Consider the following 19413-nt stretch of genomic DNA (forward strand, 5'->3'; position numbering starts at 1 on the left):
GTTACTCACGTTTTTCTGTAGTAGTTAGTAGTCCAGAAGTAGTATTTCCAAAAACATGAAAAGACACCCTGGGTCCATAGCCTGAAGTATTTTGTAGTACATGTCCAAATTTAATAAAAATCCATTCAGAAATGAGTGATTAGAAGCGGTTTTGGTAAAAGGTGAGAGGGCTCAGAAAACTTTTCTCAGACTTCAATGCATTCGACGGAGAATTCTCTTCCTGTTTTGGCTAGTGACTTCTCACTTAGATCACTTATACCCTTGGAAAGCCCTACTCATTGGTTACAACCCTGTCCAATAATTTCCGAGATCGCCAAATGATTGACGGAGTTAGAGGCTCGAGAGTCGGGAATGGTATTTGTACAATACCATGTACTTCGGAATCGGCGCAGCCTCACATATCGGCATGCAACTCGAGAACCGCCTAACGGATCTTGTCCGTAGCTATCGACAGGCAACAAATAGGGCTTTAATTCGATATATATATATATTGTTTTAAAAAATATGCACAGCCGAGCCGGTAGAGCTTGCCAAAGTGCTGGTGGGAAAATCGTCCTCAAGAGGGCCCACATGTGGGCCGTTGCATGTTAAGAGGTTTTAAAAGGTTTATTTGCATCCATGCGTTAATGTCCATGGCAGGTGGTGAGAGTGGAGTGGGTCACAGCAGTGATGGTTTTGGAGGAGAGGTAGAGCTGAGTATCATCGACATAACAGTAAAACTGGATGTCATGGCGGTGGAGGATCTGTCCAAGTGGGAGCATGTAGACTAGAGGATGAAGAGAAGGGGACCAATCACCGAACCCTGGAGGACACCCCATGGGTGGCAAAAACCGTGGTTGATTTTCAGTTGTTGATGGAGATTCATTTATGTCTGTCTGTGAGGTAGGGAACCAGGAGAGGGCAGTGCCGGTAATACCAAGGATGGATTTAAGGTGTGTGATGAGTATGGAATGGTTAATGGTGTCAAAGGCAGTGCTGAGGTCAAGAAGAATGGGGATGTTGATGAAACCAGAATATGAGGAAAACAGTAGGTAACACATATGTACGTATTCCGTGCCGGCTCAGGCATAAGGGATGCTGAGGCCCCCTTCCAGCTGTTTCAGTGCGCTGGGCCTGTACTTGGAGGACAGCCTGCTGAAAGCCGTCCCCGACGCCACCTCCGGATCCTTGCCAGAACTGATCGCTTTCATGCGTTCCCTAGCTGTCATCCCAGTCACTACATGTGTCCTGCGCACTGAGCTACTTCAGCTACGCCAGGAACGCAACGAGACATTCCGCACATTCGCTGCCAGAGTGTGGGGTAAAGCAGAGACATGCGCATATAATGCGGTATGCGAGTGTGGTAAGGACGTGGATTATACCGACCACATTATCCGTGATGTTCTGCTTAATGGCATCTATGACTCTGACATACGCCGCGAGACGCTGGGGACACCCGACGTTCTGGTCAAGCCAATTAACGATGTGATTGCACTCATCGAGAACAAGGAGATGGCCCGTAACGCTCTCCCGTCGTCCTCCCTGTCAGCCATGTCGTCATTCCGGCGCCTTAGGGCGACCCCACAGACGAGCCCCGCCCCGGGCCCTGTGGACAGGGTTAAACGTGCTTCATGCCCGGAATGTAAGAGCGTCTTTAACGTCTTCACAGAGGGGCCTCGCGGGTGGAATCCTAAGCCTCACCAGGTGTGCATCGGCTGCTACAGGGCCCACCGGCGACAGGGGCGTCAACGGCCGCCAACCGCTCCCCTATAGCCATCGAGGGAGCGTTCTTCGCTAGGCTCTCGGCGACCTGCAGCGGGGGGCGCGTTACATCCTGCCGTTCCATGGTATACGTGAGCAGCTCAGTCCGGGCCATGTACCTCTCCTACAAGTCGTTGCTCAACCTCGGCCTCTTGCCCGTGAACTTCCCGTCGTTGCAGGGGGGCCCAGGGACAGGCATAGCCCTGACACGGCTGACACGCCAGACCAGCCCTTGTCCGTCAACGCTACAAGGTCAACCAACGGCGGCTGCGTAGGGCCGGGTGACCCCCAGGACGCCCAGTGCTCATGTCCTTAGCGCACGGTCCCCCTGGCTCTCCCCGCAGCACTGCCATTCCCTTGTACGCCAGAGAACAACAACCGGATGAAAGGTTGGCTACTCGGGAGATATGCCTCGTCGACATTCAACACTTGCCCTCATCGGGCATTGCCATGCATGGAAGGGCCGCCTATCGAGATGCACGTGGACCCCGCAGCTACACCCAAGGCATGCCACACCGCGGCTAACGTGCCTCTACACTGGCAGCGGAGGGTCCACGATGACCTCCTGCGGGACGAAGCCCTTGGGGTCATCGAACGTGTGCCATACGGCGAGCCAGTTACGTGGTGCCATCGTATGGTGGTCACTCGGAAGCACGACGGTTCCCCCCGCAGGACCGTGGACCTATCCCCCCTCAATAAGTTCTGCCAGCGCGAGACCTTCGCCACTGAGTCCCCGTTCCACCTCGCACGCCGCGTCCCGAAGGGCACCTGGAAGACCGTCACGGACGCCTGGAACGGCTACCACAGTGTCCCCCTGCGTGAATCAGATCGCCACCTCACCACCTTCATCACACCCTTCGGCCGTTGGCGCTACACCAGGGCACCACAAGGTTTCCTGTCATCAGGGGATGGCTACAACCGTCGGTTTGACACCGTCCTCTCGGACTATGAGCGCAAGGAACGTTGTGTGGATGACACCATCCACTATGACACCGACCTAGAGCAACACTGGTGGAGGACCATGGACTTCCTTACGCATGTCGGCCGGTCGGGCATCGTGTTGAACCCGGACAAGCTTCAGTTCGCGGAGAGGTGCGTCGATTTCGCTGGCTTCAGGGTGTCGGACTCTACCATCGAACCGCTCCCGAAGTACTTGGACGCCATCCGGGACTTCCCTACACTGGGCTCCATGACGGATATCAGGAGCTGGTTCGGCCTTGTCAACCAGGTGGCTAACTACGCCCAGCTGCGTGACACGATGGCTCCGTTCAAGCCGTTCCTCAGCCCACGATGTGTGTTCCTATGGTCCCCCGGTCTGGAGGAGGCCTTCCAGACGTCCAAGCAAGCCATAATTGAGGCCATCCGTGAGGGCGTGGAGATCTACGACATGCAGAAGCGTACCTGCCTCCGCCCTGACTGGTCCAAGCGCGGCATTGGCTACTTCCTGCTCCAGCAACACTTGTCACTGTGCCTCGGGCATACCGGACTGCTGTCCAGGAGGATGGAGGATCACCCTCGCGGGTTCACGCTTCCTGTCCCCTGCGGAGCAGCGTTATGCGGCTGTCGAAGGAGAGGCCCTGGCCGTGGCCTGGGGTCTGGGACAGACGCGGTACTTCACGCAGGGGTCCGACAACCTCGTCGTGGTCACCGACCACACGCCGCTGGTGAAGATCTTTGGCGACCGCACGCTGGATGAGATAACAAACTCTCGTCTATTTAGACTCAAGCAGCGCACCCTCCCGTGGCGCTTCGACATTGTGCATCTGCCTGGCAAGAGCAACTATGCCGCTGATGCCACTTCAAGGCACCCTTCCCCCTCAGGCTCGGCGAACGAACTGGGGCTGCCGAGCGAGCCTAACACCGTGGAATCAGCACTCATGGCCTCCATCCGTGACGATGCACGGGAGCTCGGTGCCGTCTCTTGGCCCCTCCTCGCACGGGAGACAGCGGCTGACGAGTGCCTTGGCCACCTCCTCCGCCTCATCGAGCAGGAGGGTGGGATTGACGTCAACGACCCCGCCCTGGCGAGTCTGTCATCGGTCTGTGAGTCCGTCTACGCCCAGGACGGCGTCCTGCTCTATTGAGACCGTGTCGTGGTTCCCCCATCCCTCCGTGAGAGAGTCCTTCGGCATCTCCACGCCGCTCACCAGGGGACTTCAGCAATGGGGCAGCATGCCCGAGCAATAGTCTACTGGCCCGGGATGTCCGGGGACATTCAAGCCACCAGGGACGGATGTGCAGACTGCAACCGCAATGCTCCGTCACAGGCGGCTACACCACCCCTGCCGTCCTCACCCCCGTCCACTCCGTTCGAGGCGGTGTTTGCTGACTTCTTCGACTATGGGGGCCGCCACTACCTGGTTGTTGGGGACCGGCTCTCGGGCTGGGTAGAGGTCCTGAGCTCTACGGCGGGTACTGCCCTGGCGGGCTCAGCTGGCCTGGTCCAACATCTCCGTTCGTTCTTCGCCACCTTCGGCGTACCGGAGGAGCTCTCGAGCGATGGCGGCCCGGAATTCAAGGCAAGCCACACTGAGGACTTCCTCCGCTTATGGCACGTCAAGCACTGTGTGTCTTCCGTCAGCTTCCCGCAATCGAACGGGAGGGCAGAAGTTGCGGTGAAGACTGCTAAGCGCCTCCTGATGTCCAACACCGGCCCGTCGGGCGGCCTTGATCAGGACTGCTTCCTGCGTGCGATGCTGCAGTTGAGAAACACACCTGACCCCGACTGCAACCTCTCGCCATGCAGCGCAGATCATATTCGGCCGCCCCCTTCGTGGCTCGCTCTCTTTTGTGAACCGCCTCGAGAAGTTCTCGAACCCACATATCCGCCTGCTATGGCGCGAGGCATGGGCGGCGAAGGAGGACGCCCTGCGGACCCGTATGTCCCGTACCACGAGTCTCTGGGGACTCACTCAAGACCGCTCCGCCCATTGGCACTCAGCGAGAGAGTATTCCTCCAGAACCAGCAGGGCCCGAGCCCCCACAAATGGGACAGGTCAGGGGTGGAGTCACCAGGCCACGACCAGTATCGGGTCAGGGTTGACTGTTCGGGACGTCTGACACTGCGCAACCGACGGTTCCTCCGTGCCTACACGCCGGCCACACCCTGCGCCCATCAGCAGTCGGCGGCGCCATCGCCGCCGGTGGAGGCCGCCTACACGATACGAGCTCGAGTCCGGCAGCTGGATACGGGATTTAGACCGTTAATCTATTCCGGCCCATAGCTTTCCGGTCTGGGCGGGATGAAGGGTTTATCGCCGGCCACTAGAGGGCAGCGTCTCACTACTATCTGACCAGATATGCCGTGCTCCTATTCAGCATTGCCCAGCGGCCATTTTAGTTTTAACGTTACGTTTCACTCCGCCTCCAGTCAAGACGTTCGTTCAACTCATTCATGTGAGTTTACATTATTATTAGTTAGTGTGTATTTACTTTATATATCCTTATATATATATATATATATATATATATATATATATATATATATATATATATATATATATATATATATATATATATATATATATATATATATATATATATATATATATATATATATATATATATATATATATATATATATATATATCCGTTATGTTAGTGACAACATGCATGTATGTAAAACTTTGTCAGCTTATTTCGCTGTATTGTCTGGTTCAGGGTGTCGTCATCCTTGTCAATTAAATACTAAAACTGACACTGAGGAGTGTGTTTCTTTACTAACAAGACTGCCTAAAATATATTTCGGAGGATCCAATGATCTGCAATATTCAAAATTGAGAAACGGACAATATAGGTAGCCCAACATAATGGAAACATTTAAATCTTTGACCATGAACATTTCATCTGTAGCTAAGTGCAACAGTGTACATGGGGGGTGAGGGGTGCTTGATTTCCCGTAGCCCCAAGCTGAGTCACGGAAACTCCGCCCCTGGCTACGTACTGGCTTGCCTGGATGTTCAATTCACTCACTACATGTCACATCGTAGTGGACTGTTCGCACAAGAGGGTGGTGGCAAGGCGTTTCGTAGCAGGGGCAAAATAAGGTAATGGACACATTTATCATTTTCGTCATAACATTTTTAAGAATGAAATGTTTGTTCAGGTCTTTCTAGGGATCTTATTTTCTGGTTGCGGCTGTCTAATTAGATTTAATATAGCAGGTGTTGTCTGACGGGCTGTGTTGTGTTGTGTGCGACTGGCGCTGACGCCAAATAGAGTCACGAATATGGAGCGCCTATAATACAATCCCGGTAGATTGCGTTTGTCTATTATTGGCACTGGGTCGCTTAATTTAGGCTATTGTGCTTATTGTAAAAACAGACTCCCATTTCAACTGTAAATGTATGTAAATAAAGGCTTAACAAATGGGGATCAACATTTTTTTTTTCAATGACTCATGGATAATAAAAAAAACGATCTACGGTACGCATCATATAGGTACACCGACAAGCGTGGGAAATCTCAATATAACCCATGTTAACACAATCTGTAGATACCCTATGTAAAACGCCATTTTGAAACTGGTCTCTATTTTCGACACATTGCTGCGTGAATATTGAAGTTGTGCTATTTTGGCACAAACATTTTCTTTTTGCATCTTTCGATCTGGTGAAACGAAAAGGCCGGCCTCAAATTGACAAGAGGTCCAAAACGAAATAAAACAATAACAGTCAGCTTGGTCATTATTACCATCACCAGACCATTATGCCCCAGCCCCACTATTGAATACTGGTGGTGCTGGCTGCATTGTCCCTTCTGTCAGCTGTGGCATGTTATGGTTTGCATGAATTGATCTGAATTGAATATATGGTCTAATATTATAATTAATCTTAACATACATGCCCGGGCCGTGATCATTTGTATGTGTGTGAGTCCACTGTCAGGAGTCCATACCTAGTTGCTATGCGTTGTCTACTCATTACCTAAGTGTCAGTGACTCACCAATTATTAATGCCTCAAAGCACTGTAATTCCCATTGGAATTTTCCACTTGAAACCCTTGTTTATTGTTCCTAAATTTTACTATTGCAACATGGGAATAAACGTAAATAAACATGATATTGTTGTTCTGATATACAGAATGTGTTTTTTTGTGGTAAATGTTGATATAACTATCCTCAGCTATCCTTTTCTTGGTTTTTATATCTCAATGTGTTTGATTTTGAAAAAAGATGGCTGACACTCATCTTCTCTCTCCCCATTTTTATTCTATCCCTTCTTGCCAGTAGGTTCCTCTCTGCAGTATAAATATGAAGCTGACTTCAGTAGTTGTTCTATGTCTGTCCCTTCTGCTGGTTCACACCCATTTCTCTCTGGCCAAGAGAGGGAGTGGCAGCTTCGGAAAATCCAGTTTTGGCTTCGGAAAAAGTAAGCCTGGAAACACCAACACTAATGCAGGCCGCAAGCCCAGCCAGGGAAGCAACCCTCAGCCCCCCAGGCAGCCCGCTCAAGGAGGAAACCCAGCGCAAGGAGGATACCCCGCGCAAGGAGGATACCCCGCGCAAGGAGGATACCCCGCGCAAGGAGGATACCCCGCGCAAGGAGGATACCCTCAGCAACCAGGCAGGTACCCCAATCAGGGTGGTTATCCAAACCAAGGGGGCTACCCTCAGGGAGGTTCCTACCCTCAACAGCCAGGAAGGGGAGGCTACCCTAACCAGTACCCAGCTGGAGGTTATCCTGCTGGTGGGTATCCAGCCGGAGGCTACCCAGCACGGGGCTCCCCGTACGGGGGCGGTGGAGGCTATGGTTATGGTGGAGGTGGATACATGAACCAGAACCCCAACAACCAGCTTCTGAGTCCTCGCTTCGGGGGCAGCTATGGGTATGGGGGCCATGGGACTGGAGGGGGCTCTCCATTCTCTCGCTCAGTGCAGGGAATGGGTATGGGGCCCTCTATGCAATCCAGGGGGTTTGGGCGTAATGCGATGATGGCGGCAGGAGCAGGGGCTGTAATGGGGATGGCTCTGGGCTATGGTCTCGGGAGGTTCCCTCGTCCCCCATTCGGCTTCAACAACCACCAGGAGGAGCAGTACTACAACCATTACATGTACAAGAAATATGGTGCCAAGTCCACTGATGACAATGACTACAGCAGAGACTACAAGTTCAGCCAACCTCCTATAGGCTACGATAAATTCATGGTCACCTGCATGACGAGGACGGACCTGCTGCCTGCAGGGAATCCACAAGTGAAGAAGGAGCTCGCCGCCACCACCACCACTACCACTACCACTACTACGACTACTACAACTGCTACGTCCATCACAATCACTACTACCGTCAGCATGCCAGCGATAGACAGTGGACCCAGCAACAACGCAACAGAGACTAACACCACAGGGGAGAAGGCCTTGACCCCTGCACCCTTAACTCCCAGCCCGAGCATTCCCAGCCAGCCTGAAGCCAACCCTCTACACCCAGCCTCAAAAGACACCCATAACAACAACAACAACAACGATGACGATGAGGACGATACAGTCAGCATGGCAGAGATAGGCTACCCTGCGCTGATCGAGCAGCTGAAGGCTAGGAGGTGTGTGGAGCTCTACATGGTGTACTCTGAGAGGTACATAGCGAAACAGACACAGGAGGAGAGGCACGCGGGGGGGCCCAGGGGAGGCGCTCCGGGACTTGAGACGGGCTTCCAGGGACTGGTCACTCTGGTCACTGGCACTGTGTTGATGCTACTGAACAGCAACATCCTACTGCTGTACTGAGATCCTCATCAGAGCATGAGGTTGGAGACAGAGAATGTGTGAAGGTGAACGTAGATGGAGAGAGGGAGAGGGGGAGAATAAGAACAGTGCAGGGTACAAATGGTGTGTGTGTGTGTGTCTGTGTGTGTGCGCTCTCTGACTCCTCAGGACTCTTTATATCATGTGTGTTTCTGTTTTGTTTTGATGTTATCTGCGTCAATACTTCATAGTTACTGCATCCTCATGCATGTGTATGACTGACGCACCACATAGCTGGCACACATATTGCTTTCCAGGGGGTTTATTGCAGAAACATCCCAAGTGTGAAATGTCCACCAATTAAGAGCATATTTAGGATTTTTGCTATTAAAGAAGACTTGTTCCTTGAACGGAGTTGGGATTCAGTCAGGATCTTATCCTCCAGATGAGTTGGATATAACCGAAGCATTGACCCTACTGTAAGTTGTGAGCAGCTAACCAAATACAGCCTAACTAAATAGTAAACACTCAACCATAAACATGCATGATGTTATAAGTAGAGCCGTGAGTTTGATTACAACAGTTAAGGTGTCCTGAAATAAAGATATGATGGGATGGTAAAGTTAAGATAGGAAAACTGAGGTCAACTTGGGATTAGCAAAATAAGATTTATCCTATCTCTGACAAGGATAACATAGGACAAGCTCTTCAGAGACAGTTCTGTAGTGAGGCCCCATTGAAATGCACTGACTAGATCAGAGAGCCACTTTCAGTGCCAGTGCTGCACTGTCCATTTACTTTCCCAGAAGAAGAATATTTAATTAACTGTGATACTGCAAGGTTTCAGTGGGAACGAAGATATCGGCCCATTAAAGTCTATTTGAATCACATTAACAGGCTCTCTGTTGAAAAGAGTTGATGTGATCCTCCTCAGGTTCCATCTGAGTCAGTCTCACTCAAAACAGCGATGGCTGTTATGGAAACATTGACCAGACTGTGTGTGATTTAACTGCACACAGCCATGGAAAGCATGTAGCATGATGATCATTGATGAACACTTCAATGATTAATTCATTGTATCTGGGTCATCTCATGATGATGCTGGACGCCTTTTTATTTATTTAGATTAATTTTGAGTTATTGATTGATTAAAATATATCACTGTTTAAGTTTGACATATTCTGAAGGATGTTGTAATATTGCATTGTTTTGTTAATTTATTAATCTAGTTTGTGTGGCCTGGCATTCCCCTTCCCTTCATCTCTCGGTCTGTCTGGGAGAGCAGCTGAGAGGATTAGCTTATGCGCATGGGGCTGGCAAAGGTGTAGCCATGGTGATTCTCATGTGTAAATAAACAATATTGCTCTGTAAATATAATTGCAGAGATAAGTTATAAGTGGTGTGTGTGTGTACTAACCAAACACTCAACTGGAGAGGAACTGGAGGTGGAGGATTTTAGGACGGTTGTTGACTTGGAAGACAGTGAATAATGATCCAGTATTATCATTTAACAATGGATCGAAATTATTTTAACTCTTACCGTGGCTTCAAAATGCAGTCTGATGATATTCTCCTATAACCCATTTCATATTGTAATCAGCTATATGCTACAATCATAAGGGTCTATTTATGATGCATTTTACCATAGCTTTGAATTTGTAAAGTACCTACAATATTATGTAATCAGTGTATGACACAAAGAAATACAAGAATGCATATCAGTCAATTTAATCAATTATTTTGTCTGACAATTAGTAAAACAAGACGTGATAAACGTATGATATTTCATTATCCTAACATTGTCTACCTTGAAGGAATTCATGGCCTATGGCATCCATTGGTCAGGACTTAGGCACTGGACAATGTTTGATGCAATTTTACTATATTAGGGTCGATGTAAGCAGGATTTACTTTTGTTTTTGTATATTTCTAAATCACCAGTGGATGTCAAGTTTATGCTGTGTTTTTCCATAACTACATAATGCTGGATGATATTTCCATAAACCTACTGTGTATCCCGTATGGCTTGTACAGCATGTTTAATATTTTGTACATACTCCCCTCCCTCCTTCCCTCCCTGGCAAGTGTGTTGCCCCTCTCTCTCTCTCTCCCCTCTGATAGATTGTACTGTAAGTGCTCTTATTGTGTAAAGCTCCTGATGTACTGATGATGAACTGACCTGAATGAAGATTAATAATCTCCAAAGGCTGGGATTCATACATTCATTGAAAACCTGGAATAGTCCTGGAATTTGAAAACAGTATTTTCCAGTCCTGAAAAAGTTATTGAAAATTATACATGCTCCAAATATTTTGGAAATGTCATGGAGATTTCATCAAAATCTTTTATTTTCAGCCAGCTAGATTCTGTGATGTTGGTTTAACTGCAGATGGATCTAGTTACCTTCTTAGATGGAACCCAAATAACACGGTTTCTGATTGTTAAGTTTTAAGTGGTTGCTTGCCAAAACATTCAAGGAAGCTTCCCAACAAAATAACATTTACAACATTAACACAGACACATCTTGGTCATGGAAACCACTAAATATCATGGAATCATGGACTTTGATTAGGAAACGAGTGTATGAACCCTGTACTGCACATCTATCTTGCATTATTTGCAGAGACTGTAGTTAATGGGATGATGAAATCTGAAGTAATTTCATAGAATGTTATGTAATCATGGTCTTTATACGAATTGATTTAATGTGATGTTACATGTACACTTCTCTACATTGTCTTTGAATGTGTTTTTTAGAGTTCAAAATGCTCTGTGAAATGAATGTTCTTTTTGCCAAGCTACACTCTACAACAGTCCATTTACCCTCCTACCCTTAACATCCTCTTTACTCACCACACCAACAGCGTTTATGATTCAGGCCCGGGTGTAATGTCTGACGGATTGGTTTTGTTGGCTAAAGTCTAAAGGTTCTGTTTTGAACACCACATAATGACTTGCACTTTCCGCTTGCATAAGCTTGTCTTGTCTAATAAAGTTCTTAACCTCACTAAAGAACTTTTCTGCTGGGTTTTTTTTTGTGTTCTCTTTGACTTCTCCCAGCTTTTAAAGACACCGTTAAGAAAGCTGCCCATTGGCAGTCATATTTTATATGTTGAGATGATGAAGAATTGGAGCTCTGTGTTTAATGGACAATGCTAACCCTATTTCTCTTGGGATGGGTGCAGAGGACACCTTCCATGGTATATGTAAATGTACTTTTTCTTTTGTATTAAGCTTTAGCAGATACAAGCTTCATAAACATCATTCACATAGCCAATGGCTGATTTGCATCGCTTTACTGATGACGGAGAGCAGGGATATGGATCCGATTTTGAGTCCCTTTTGTGGATTGGAATCACCAGTTTTCCATTGTTCAGGGAACATACTGTACCAAGAGGGAAAGGGGATTTGGAAGACAGATGGGACAGTCCTCTTTGAGGATCCTTATTGGAATTCCATCAGACCCTGATGCTTTTTCCAGGTTGCACACAATGTTCTTGGCAAATAAAGTTTCCTTTCCCTTCCTTTTGCCCCCTCAATAATGTGACGGCCCTATTTGAAAGCTACAGACCTCTACCCCTGTTTGTTTTGTATCATGGCAGGCCTGTAATGGTTAGCTACGTCTTTTATTTACGAAGGGCGTGCGACACCTCGAGGGGGATCGCTATGGCAACTCTTGCTCAATGGAACAGAACAGAAACAGAAAGACTCAGAAGAAGCTTCTATCCCCAGGCCATCAGGCTGCTAAACGAACAATGAACACTACACAACAACAACCATCAAACGCACATAGCACACACATCCACACGCACACACTCACTTTAAACAAACACACTGTAGCACCCACTCCACACACTTTATAGCACACACCCACTTTAAACAAACACACTGTAGCACCCACTCCCCACACTTTATATTTATTGATGAAGGATTGCACTACAACTCGTACACCTTACTGTAAATTGTACCTCATCCCATTTCTGCTTTGCACTATATAGTACTGTACATTAGTACACTGCATAGTATTGTATATTATATGGTAACTCAGTTACGTCTATTCTGCATCGAACATTGTACATATGTCTATACTGAACACTGTGACCTTTTTCTACTTCTAAATTACATGCTATACTATGTTATTTGATACTATCTTGTCTAGCACAGTCTCAGAGCGTAACAGTAAGAAGCATTTTGTATGAAAGTATTCTGTACTTCTGTATGACAACTATTAAAGAAACTTGAAACTTGGTGCAACTTTGCCAGCTTGCTCCTGACATGAAGCAGGACTGTTGGATATGAATATGTGGGGAGGAGGGGAGGGGGCGTTAAGTGCTTATGTAAGATCACACTGGCCAGTACTCTTATAACCATCGTATTCACTGTGGAAAGGAAAGGAAATGTGATTATAGTGCACTCAATAAAAAAAAAGAGCCCCACTCTATCATCACATAAGGCCACACAGGCAATGAAGGATCTCCTTGCTGAGGGTGGAAAGTAACTAATTACATTCACTCTCATTACAGAGTCGTTTTTTATTTGTAGGTTTCAAAATGAGAAATGTTTCTTTTGGAGTAACCAAGCCTCATGCAACCACATCGTCACATGTCTTCAGTTCTTCATCAACAATAGTATCCTATCTACTGTTCACTCCAGAGTCGGCTTTTCTCAGCATCTCCAACTATTGGACTATGGCTAATCCTAATCATCCATGAACGCTGACATTCTTCTGTACAATTTATCAAAATGAAAATGTTCTATGGGATGTTCTGGACAGAAGCTACCATTAATGCCATTAATGTTGCTTTACTTTGTTCATACACTTTGTCATGCAGGGCTATCCCATGCCCTATAAGTAGGATGCACATTGGCCATGATACACACACCACTTTTATTTATAATAACATCTTGCCGGCATAGAATTGTGGATAGTTGTGTATAGTTAATGGGTTATCTGAGTTGTAATGGTTGCCCTGCCATTCTTAATTGATTTAGCCCTGGTCCCCACATGTGGTCATGCTAGCCAAACACTTAGCTTAGGCCTTTGGCATTGTTTGTATCTTACATGTCTGCTGGTAAAAACCCATGCACAGAAGACAAACACATTGTTTGTTGAATAATAACATGTTATGTTTATTTAAATTGTTTAACAAATACCTTGTTTTGTCTCTGTGTTCACACTTCTGCTACTCCAGAAGTGGGAGAGGCCAAAGCCTTTTCTGGAGGAGAGATTCAGAAGGTGGAGGACAGGGGGGGGGGGGGGGGGGGGGGGCGGTCATAATGAGAAGGGAATAGACTTGTACAGTGCCCTAAACACTGTTTAGTGTTTTGTGATGGTAGGTCGATATGGAGTGATGTATACATGTTGTACAGAATTATTTATGGTGTAAAATAATGTCTGTATTGCTTAATTGTTTGTTTATTGATTTTGGTTTGTCTCTGTATAGGAGGAGCTTCCAGGATGAAGCCTGGGGCAGAAGCTCCTCTCAGGAGGAAGCAGAAGCAGAAGCAGAAGTAGAAGTAAAAGTAAAAGTAGGCTTGGAAGAGAGACACAGATTGATTGATTGAAATTTAACAGATTGCAGAATGGGTACAATACGGCTCAATACACACAATTGATAAGGGGATGCAGACCAGAGAAATACTTTCATCTTGTTTCATCAGGGTCCCCCATTTCCAATTCGTAATGACATTTATGACATACACGACATACAGATATACAGATATATATCATGACAATTATGACATACATGACATACAGATATACAGTACTGTTTAACAGAGATCATAAAATAAAATATATACATTCGAGGGGGAAGAAACTATTCCAGCTTTGCTGGAACTAGTTCCCATAGCCAAGGACCTAGTTGTTGGGCGATATTTTGTTTGTAGGAGAAGTGGAATAGTTTTGTATTTTTGTTCTTATTTTCAAATGGCATTTTTCTATATGTAAATGCTACGTTGTTGTAATTAGTTGTGCTGCAGCCTGTTTTCCACTGGTGAACAAAAGAAAAGAGAAATAAAAAAACAAAACACGGGGTGACAACCTGCCTCACACTCTAACACACTTTATTTTGTAAATGACTCAATCAATCAATTAATCAGATTTATTTATATAGCACATTTAACATGATACGTGTCAACCAAAGTGCTGTACAGAGGGTAGATACATAGATACATATAGACTCGGGTAAAGGTGTATTTCATTAAAAGTAACCAAATTTGAACTTTATATATCCTTAAAAAGAATTCATGTTTAATTCAGATCCAAGCATCCCACGCTCTCCATGGCCTGGCCTATTACAATACTACCTGCTTCTCATGTGGACCCTCTCGTAAAATTTTTACTTCGGCTATACTGTAACGTTCTGGGTTTCTATCCTCTTTCAGGAGTGGAAACCCTACTGCCATTCTGGAGTACTTCACCTTGTTCTCTGTAATTAGCTCTGATTGACTGTCACCTGTGGTTCGTTGTCACTAATTACTGCATGTGGTTTGCTGGGAGTTTGCCTTTATAGTAATCCCTTGTTTCTCTGTCTGTTGTCGGATCTTCAACAGAACTACCGCAAGCAGTCGGCCTCGGACAAGAAGTGGGACATCTTGTCTTGTTGTTATTAGTGTTGGTGACCTGCCAGAGCGTTCGCGCCCCATACACGTGAAAGGTATCAAAACGACCGGCTTGCCTATGGCAACAGCGCTATTCAAACTCGGAAAGTTTCACCGCACCGTTTGGCTACGAATCGACTTTAAACGGGAACATTTTGGTCCCATTGGAAATGCATTGCAAGTTAGAGTGCGGTAGCTGAAATAATTTTTTTTCCACTACCTTGGGTAAATTGCGAGAGTGATCTCAATTTTGGACGTAGAAGAAAAACAAACACATCAAAACGATGACACGGCTGTCTGCTCGCTCACAAAAGAAAAATAAATGGAATTGGACATTTCTATCTCAACTGATGACCATTTGTTTTAAGGTTCTCCTCCCCATAGACCCCAATGTAATCCCACTCTAGGAATCCGATGATTTTTGAGCTTTTTTCCCCTTCTGTTCCGATCGCCACAGAGGCCACAATTGTCGAAGGAATGCCACAATATCGCACACAACCCTTCACCTACTCGTTGAAGTGCTCACGTGCGCGTCACAACGCTTCATCTCTTATAGTTTTCTTTTAATCAATGTGACAATGCAGTCATGCAAAGAAAATGCAGAAAATGCAAAGTAATTCGTGATTTCATCACCTGTGTTTAGTTTAGTTTAGTTTATTCGGATCCCCATTAGCCATTGCCACAGGCATAGACTACTATTACTGGGGTCCACACAAATCAATACAATACAATAAAATCAATACAATACAATAAAACAATACAATACACCTCAATAACACCTAAAATATTATATAATAAAAGTTCACCAATCACACATACCCATCTACTCAATCATGTTTCAAGGCATATATGTTCACTTAAAGCATAACAATACATCTCAATACAATATACAAATATATAAAAAATCTAAGTTCAACAATCACACATACCCCTCTTCTCAATCACCCACTATGTTTACTTAACACTTTGGCTGCCATGAAACATCTTTAGACGTCATTGCCGGCCATGCTCAAGTTGCCGGAGGACGCTGTACAGCGTCCTTATATCAATATTTCAAAAATCTGCGATCGGATTTATATGTCCCCTCCGCTGGCCTGAGATCCACCAGGAGGACCCACTGAGCTCTCTGGCGGTTCAGGAGCGCCATCTGGTGGCCGATCGGCGCAATCGCTTTAACAGGAAGTGGCATAGAGGTTGTGCTGGACGTCCGTATTACTTCCGGGCGCTCGCTATAGGTCCCGGCATTCTAGCTCGTCACAATACACAGTGATCGATTGCCAATAACTCGATAAACAACATGATTTGGACGTATATACCATTATACAAGCTGGAGATGGACCGGGTAAAAAAACATCCCATAATGATAAGATTTCTACTCTACGATGATCGCCCAACGGCGCGCGGAGACTGGGGTGAGTTTCAGCGTGTAACGTTACCGTCTTCGATACTAACTGCTATTATCAACATTTGACCCACATTAGATGATTGGTATAACGCTGCCCACGGAATTATAAACGCCCCCTAGCCCATCCGGTCAACATCAAATGACGTGTAGTAACTTCTAGAAGTACGTCTAGTTGGAATTTTTTATATCGCGCTGATTGCCATAAAACTATTGCATCATCAATATAATGCATTTGGGGCTATAGATCACGTTCTGGAGAAAGCTGCAGAAAGAGATGAAAACATACTTATACATTAGACCATACTTTACTATGAATATGTGAATGAAAAAGTTTAACGTTGCTACACAATGAACAATACATATAGGACTTTGAATGGGCCCTAATAATGGCAATGTAGCAATAGAATTTAAAAAGTTATAGCCATGCAAAGAAGGGGTACTTCTCCATAGACAAATAGAGCCGGCAACCTATGGTATATCATGAATTTAACCCAAGGCAACCAAAGTGTTAACTGACAGTACCACTCTTTCTTATATGATTTTTAAGGTGTTTTTTAAATGTCTGTTTGTCTTCAACCCTAGTTAGTGCAGGTGGTAAGGAATTCCATGCAGTCATGGCTCTATACATCACAGTCCTTTTCATTGCATTTGTTCTTGGCATCTTTACAGTACATCTTTCCATTGACACATGCCTGGTGGAGTAACTGTGTCTGTTGATTGTGAATTGTATCTCATCATATAGACAAGCAGGTTTTTTGTTCTTATATATATTTCTAAAAAACATTATGATATTTACATTTAGTCTTTGTTCTACCATTAACCATGACAGTTTTTCATGCATGCTTACTATGTTTGACCTTTTCCTACAATTCAGAGCAAGGCGCGCTGCTTTGTTCTGTGTCATTTGTAGTTTTCCCAGTTTTTCTCTTCCAGCACTTCCCCAGATCCCCGGACAGTAATCCAGATGTGAAAGGATCAGAGCCTGGATAACATGGATCACCGACTCCGGAGTTAGGAATTCTGCACATCTTCTAATTAAAGCCAGCCCTCTCCCCATCTTTTTTGTTATGTTATTTATATGCGTTGACCAGTTCAGATGTCCAATGTTATACCTAGTAGCTTTGCTTCTTTTACCTGTTCAATTTTAGTTCCCCCCATCATTATTTTAAATTTTGGATTAGCAATTAGCATATGGTGTGAACCCATTAAAATACACTTTGTTTTTGCTATGTTTAAAACCATTCTATTCGCTCTAATCCACTCTTCTACTTTTTGTAGCTCTTTATTTAGTGCCACACCCAGATCTTCCACAGAGGAGGATGCCATGTACAGGGTTGTATCATCCGCATATATAGCCACCTTTGCTTGCTCTAAAATTAACGGCAAATCATTTGTATAAATGGTGAATAACAAAGGTCCAAGGCAGCTTCCCTGCGGAATTCCATACTTAACATTTTTCGCTTCAGATAGGCTACCGTTAAAAAATACTCTCTGTTTTCTACTGTATAAGTAGCTAGTTATCCATGAAACTGACGATGAAGCAAAACCAGTAGTATTTCATGATCCATGACATCAAATGCTGCCCTGAAGTCTAACATCACTGATCCTGCTCATTTCTTTCTATCAATATCCATTAGACCAGTGTTTCTCAACTGGTGGGTCGCGGGGCCATTTTTAATGGGTCGCGGATGTGTGTAAAAAAAAATTAAAAATTTTGTTGCACTAGCTATCTTTCTGAAAGTGGCTTCTCAGCTCTGGTCCAGCTGAAGACAAAGCAGAGGAACAGATTGGACATTGAGCATGACCTCAGAGTTGCTTTGTCTACCATCACCCCAGGCTTTGAGACTCTTGTCAGGAGCAAACAACATCCCCAGTTATCCCATTAGTTCCCTGGGATGTTTAAGCTAAGAAGTCTGCTAAGAAGGATATATTATTTATTATTATTATTATTCGTCTTCTTATTCTTCTTCTTCTTCTTATTATATTATTATTATTATTTTTATTATTATTTTATTTTATTTCATTGTGTTTTTAGCCCTAGTTGCACTTTTGTTGCAACCCCAGTTATCCCATTAGTTCCCCCAAACTTACTGTAGGTCTGTTATGTTAAGCTAAGAAGGCTGCTAAGAAGCATAATTATTTATTATTATTTTATTGTATTGGGTTTTTAGCCCTAGTTGCACTTTTTGTGTTTATTTCATGTTTTTAACAGTGCATGAAAGATTGTGTATTACTGCAACAAAACATTATTTTTTTAAATAAATCATAGTCGTTCAAAAATGTGGGTCGCGACTTAATGACTAAGGAAAATGTTGGGTCCCGAGGCTAGACCAGTTGAGAACCACTGCATTAGACAATCATCTACTAGCTGTGTCAACGCTGTCGCTGTTGAGTAACCATCCACCGCCAATGCCCGCCCCCCCCTATGTGGTGGTCACTGCCACTGGTCATGTTGAGTGTTGCATCACATGTATGATGTACCGTAGACCCTGGACTAAAAGTTGAGGCTAATTTCAGTCGAAAGGGGACTTTTGATTGAGTAGGATGTTTTTGTACTTTCTCCTGACAACGTCATTCAGCATATCTCTTCCATCCTCCTTCCTCAAGCTCTCACGTCTTTGCCTGCTGGTTAAATGCTGGTACTGCAGCCAGATAGTGCAGCAGTGTAGTCACAGGGTTCATGTTGTCGAGTTTGTACTGCAAACAAACACATGAAGGCGTTTTAGGAAAGCGAGAACCAAACATACCTGTTCGTTTTAGTTGGATTTCTAACTCATATATAAAAACATTATCATATATATATATATTTACAATAAATTGGTATAATTACGAGATTTTACACTCAAAAATTTAAAGCAATGTGTAAGATTTTCTATCACCATTTTTATTTTATTTTTTTCTATTTGGCTCTAAAACATCTTAACTTGGACACACTAACTCACAGTCTACTGTGTTGACCTAAATTAATTTAATTTCAAACCTTTAT

General features: G+C 45.0%; 1 protein-coding gene across 2 annotated transcripts; it reads left to right on the forward strand.

Moving 5' to 3' along the window:
* The first annotated feature begins 5721 nt into the window (after positions 1 to 5721).
* On the forward strand, positions 5722 to 11421 carry LOC311234895 (uncharacterized protein). Of its 2 annotated transcripts, none has more exons than XM_084322168.1 (2): positions 5722 to 5786; positions 6971 to 11421. In XM_084322168.1, the coding sequence occupies exon 2, from the start codon at positions 6992 to 6994 to the stop codon at positions 8459 to 8461; it is 1470 nt and encodes a 489-aa protein (XP_084178294.1). In that variant the 5' UTR covers positions 5722 to 5786; positions 6971 to 6991; the 3' UTR covers positions 8462 to 11421. The 2 variants fall into 2 exon arrangements, with proteins under 2 accessions (XP_084178294.1, XP_084178295.1); XM_084322169.1 differs by having other exon boundaries at positions 5724 to 5786; positions 6968 to 11421.
* Positions 11422 to 19413: the final 7992 nt, after the last annotated feature.

Source organism: Notolepis coatsorum, assembly GCF_963971535.1.
Source record: "Notolepis coatsorum genome assembly, chromosome: 1".
Lineage (NCBI taxonomy): Eukaryota > Metazoa > Chordata > Actinopteri > Aulopiformes > Paralepididae > Notolepis > Notolepis coatsorum.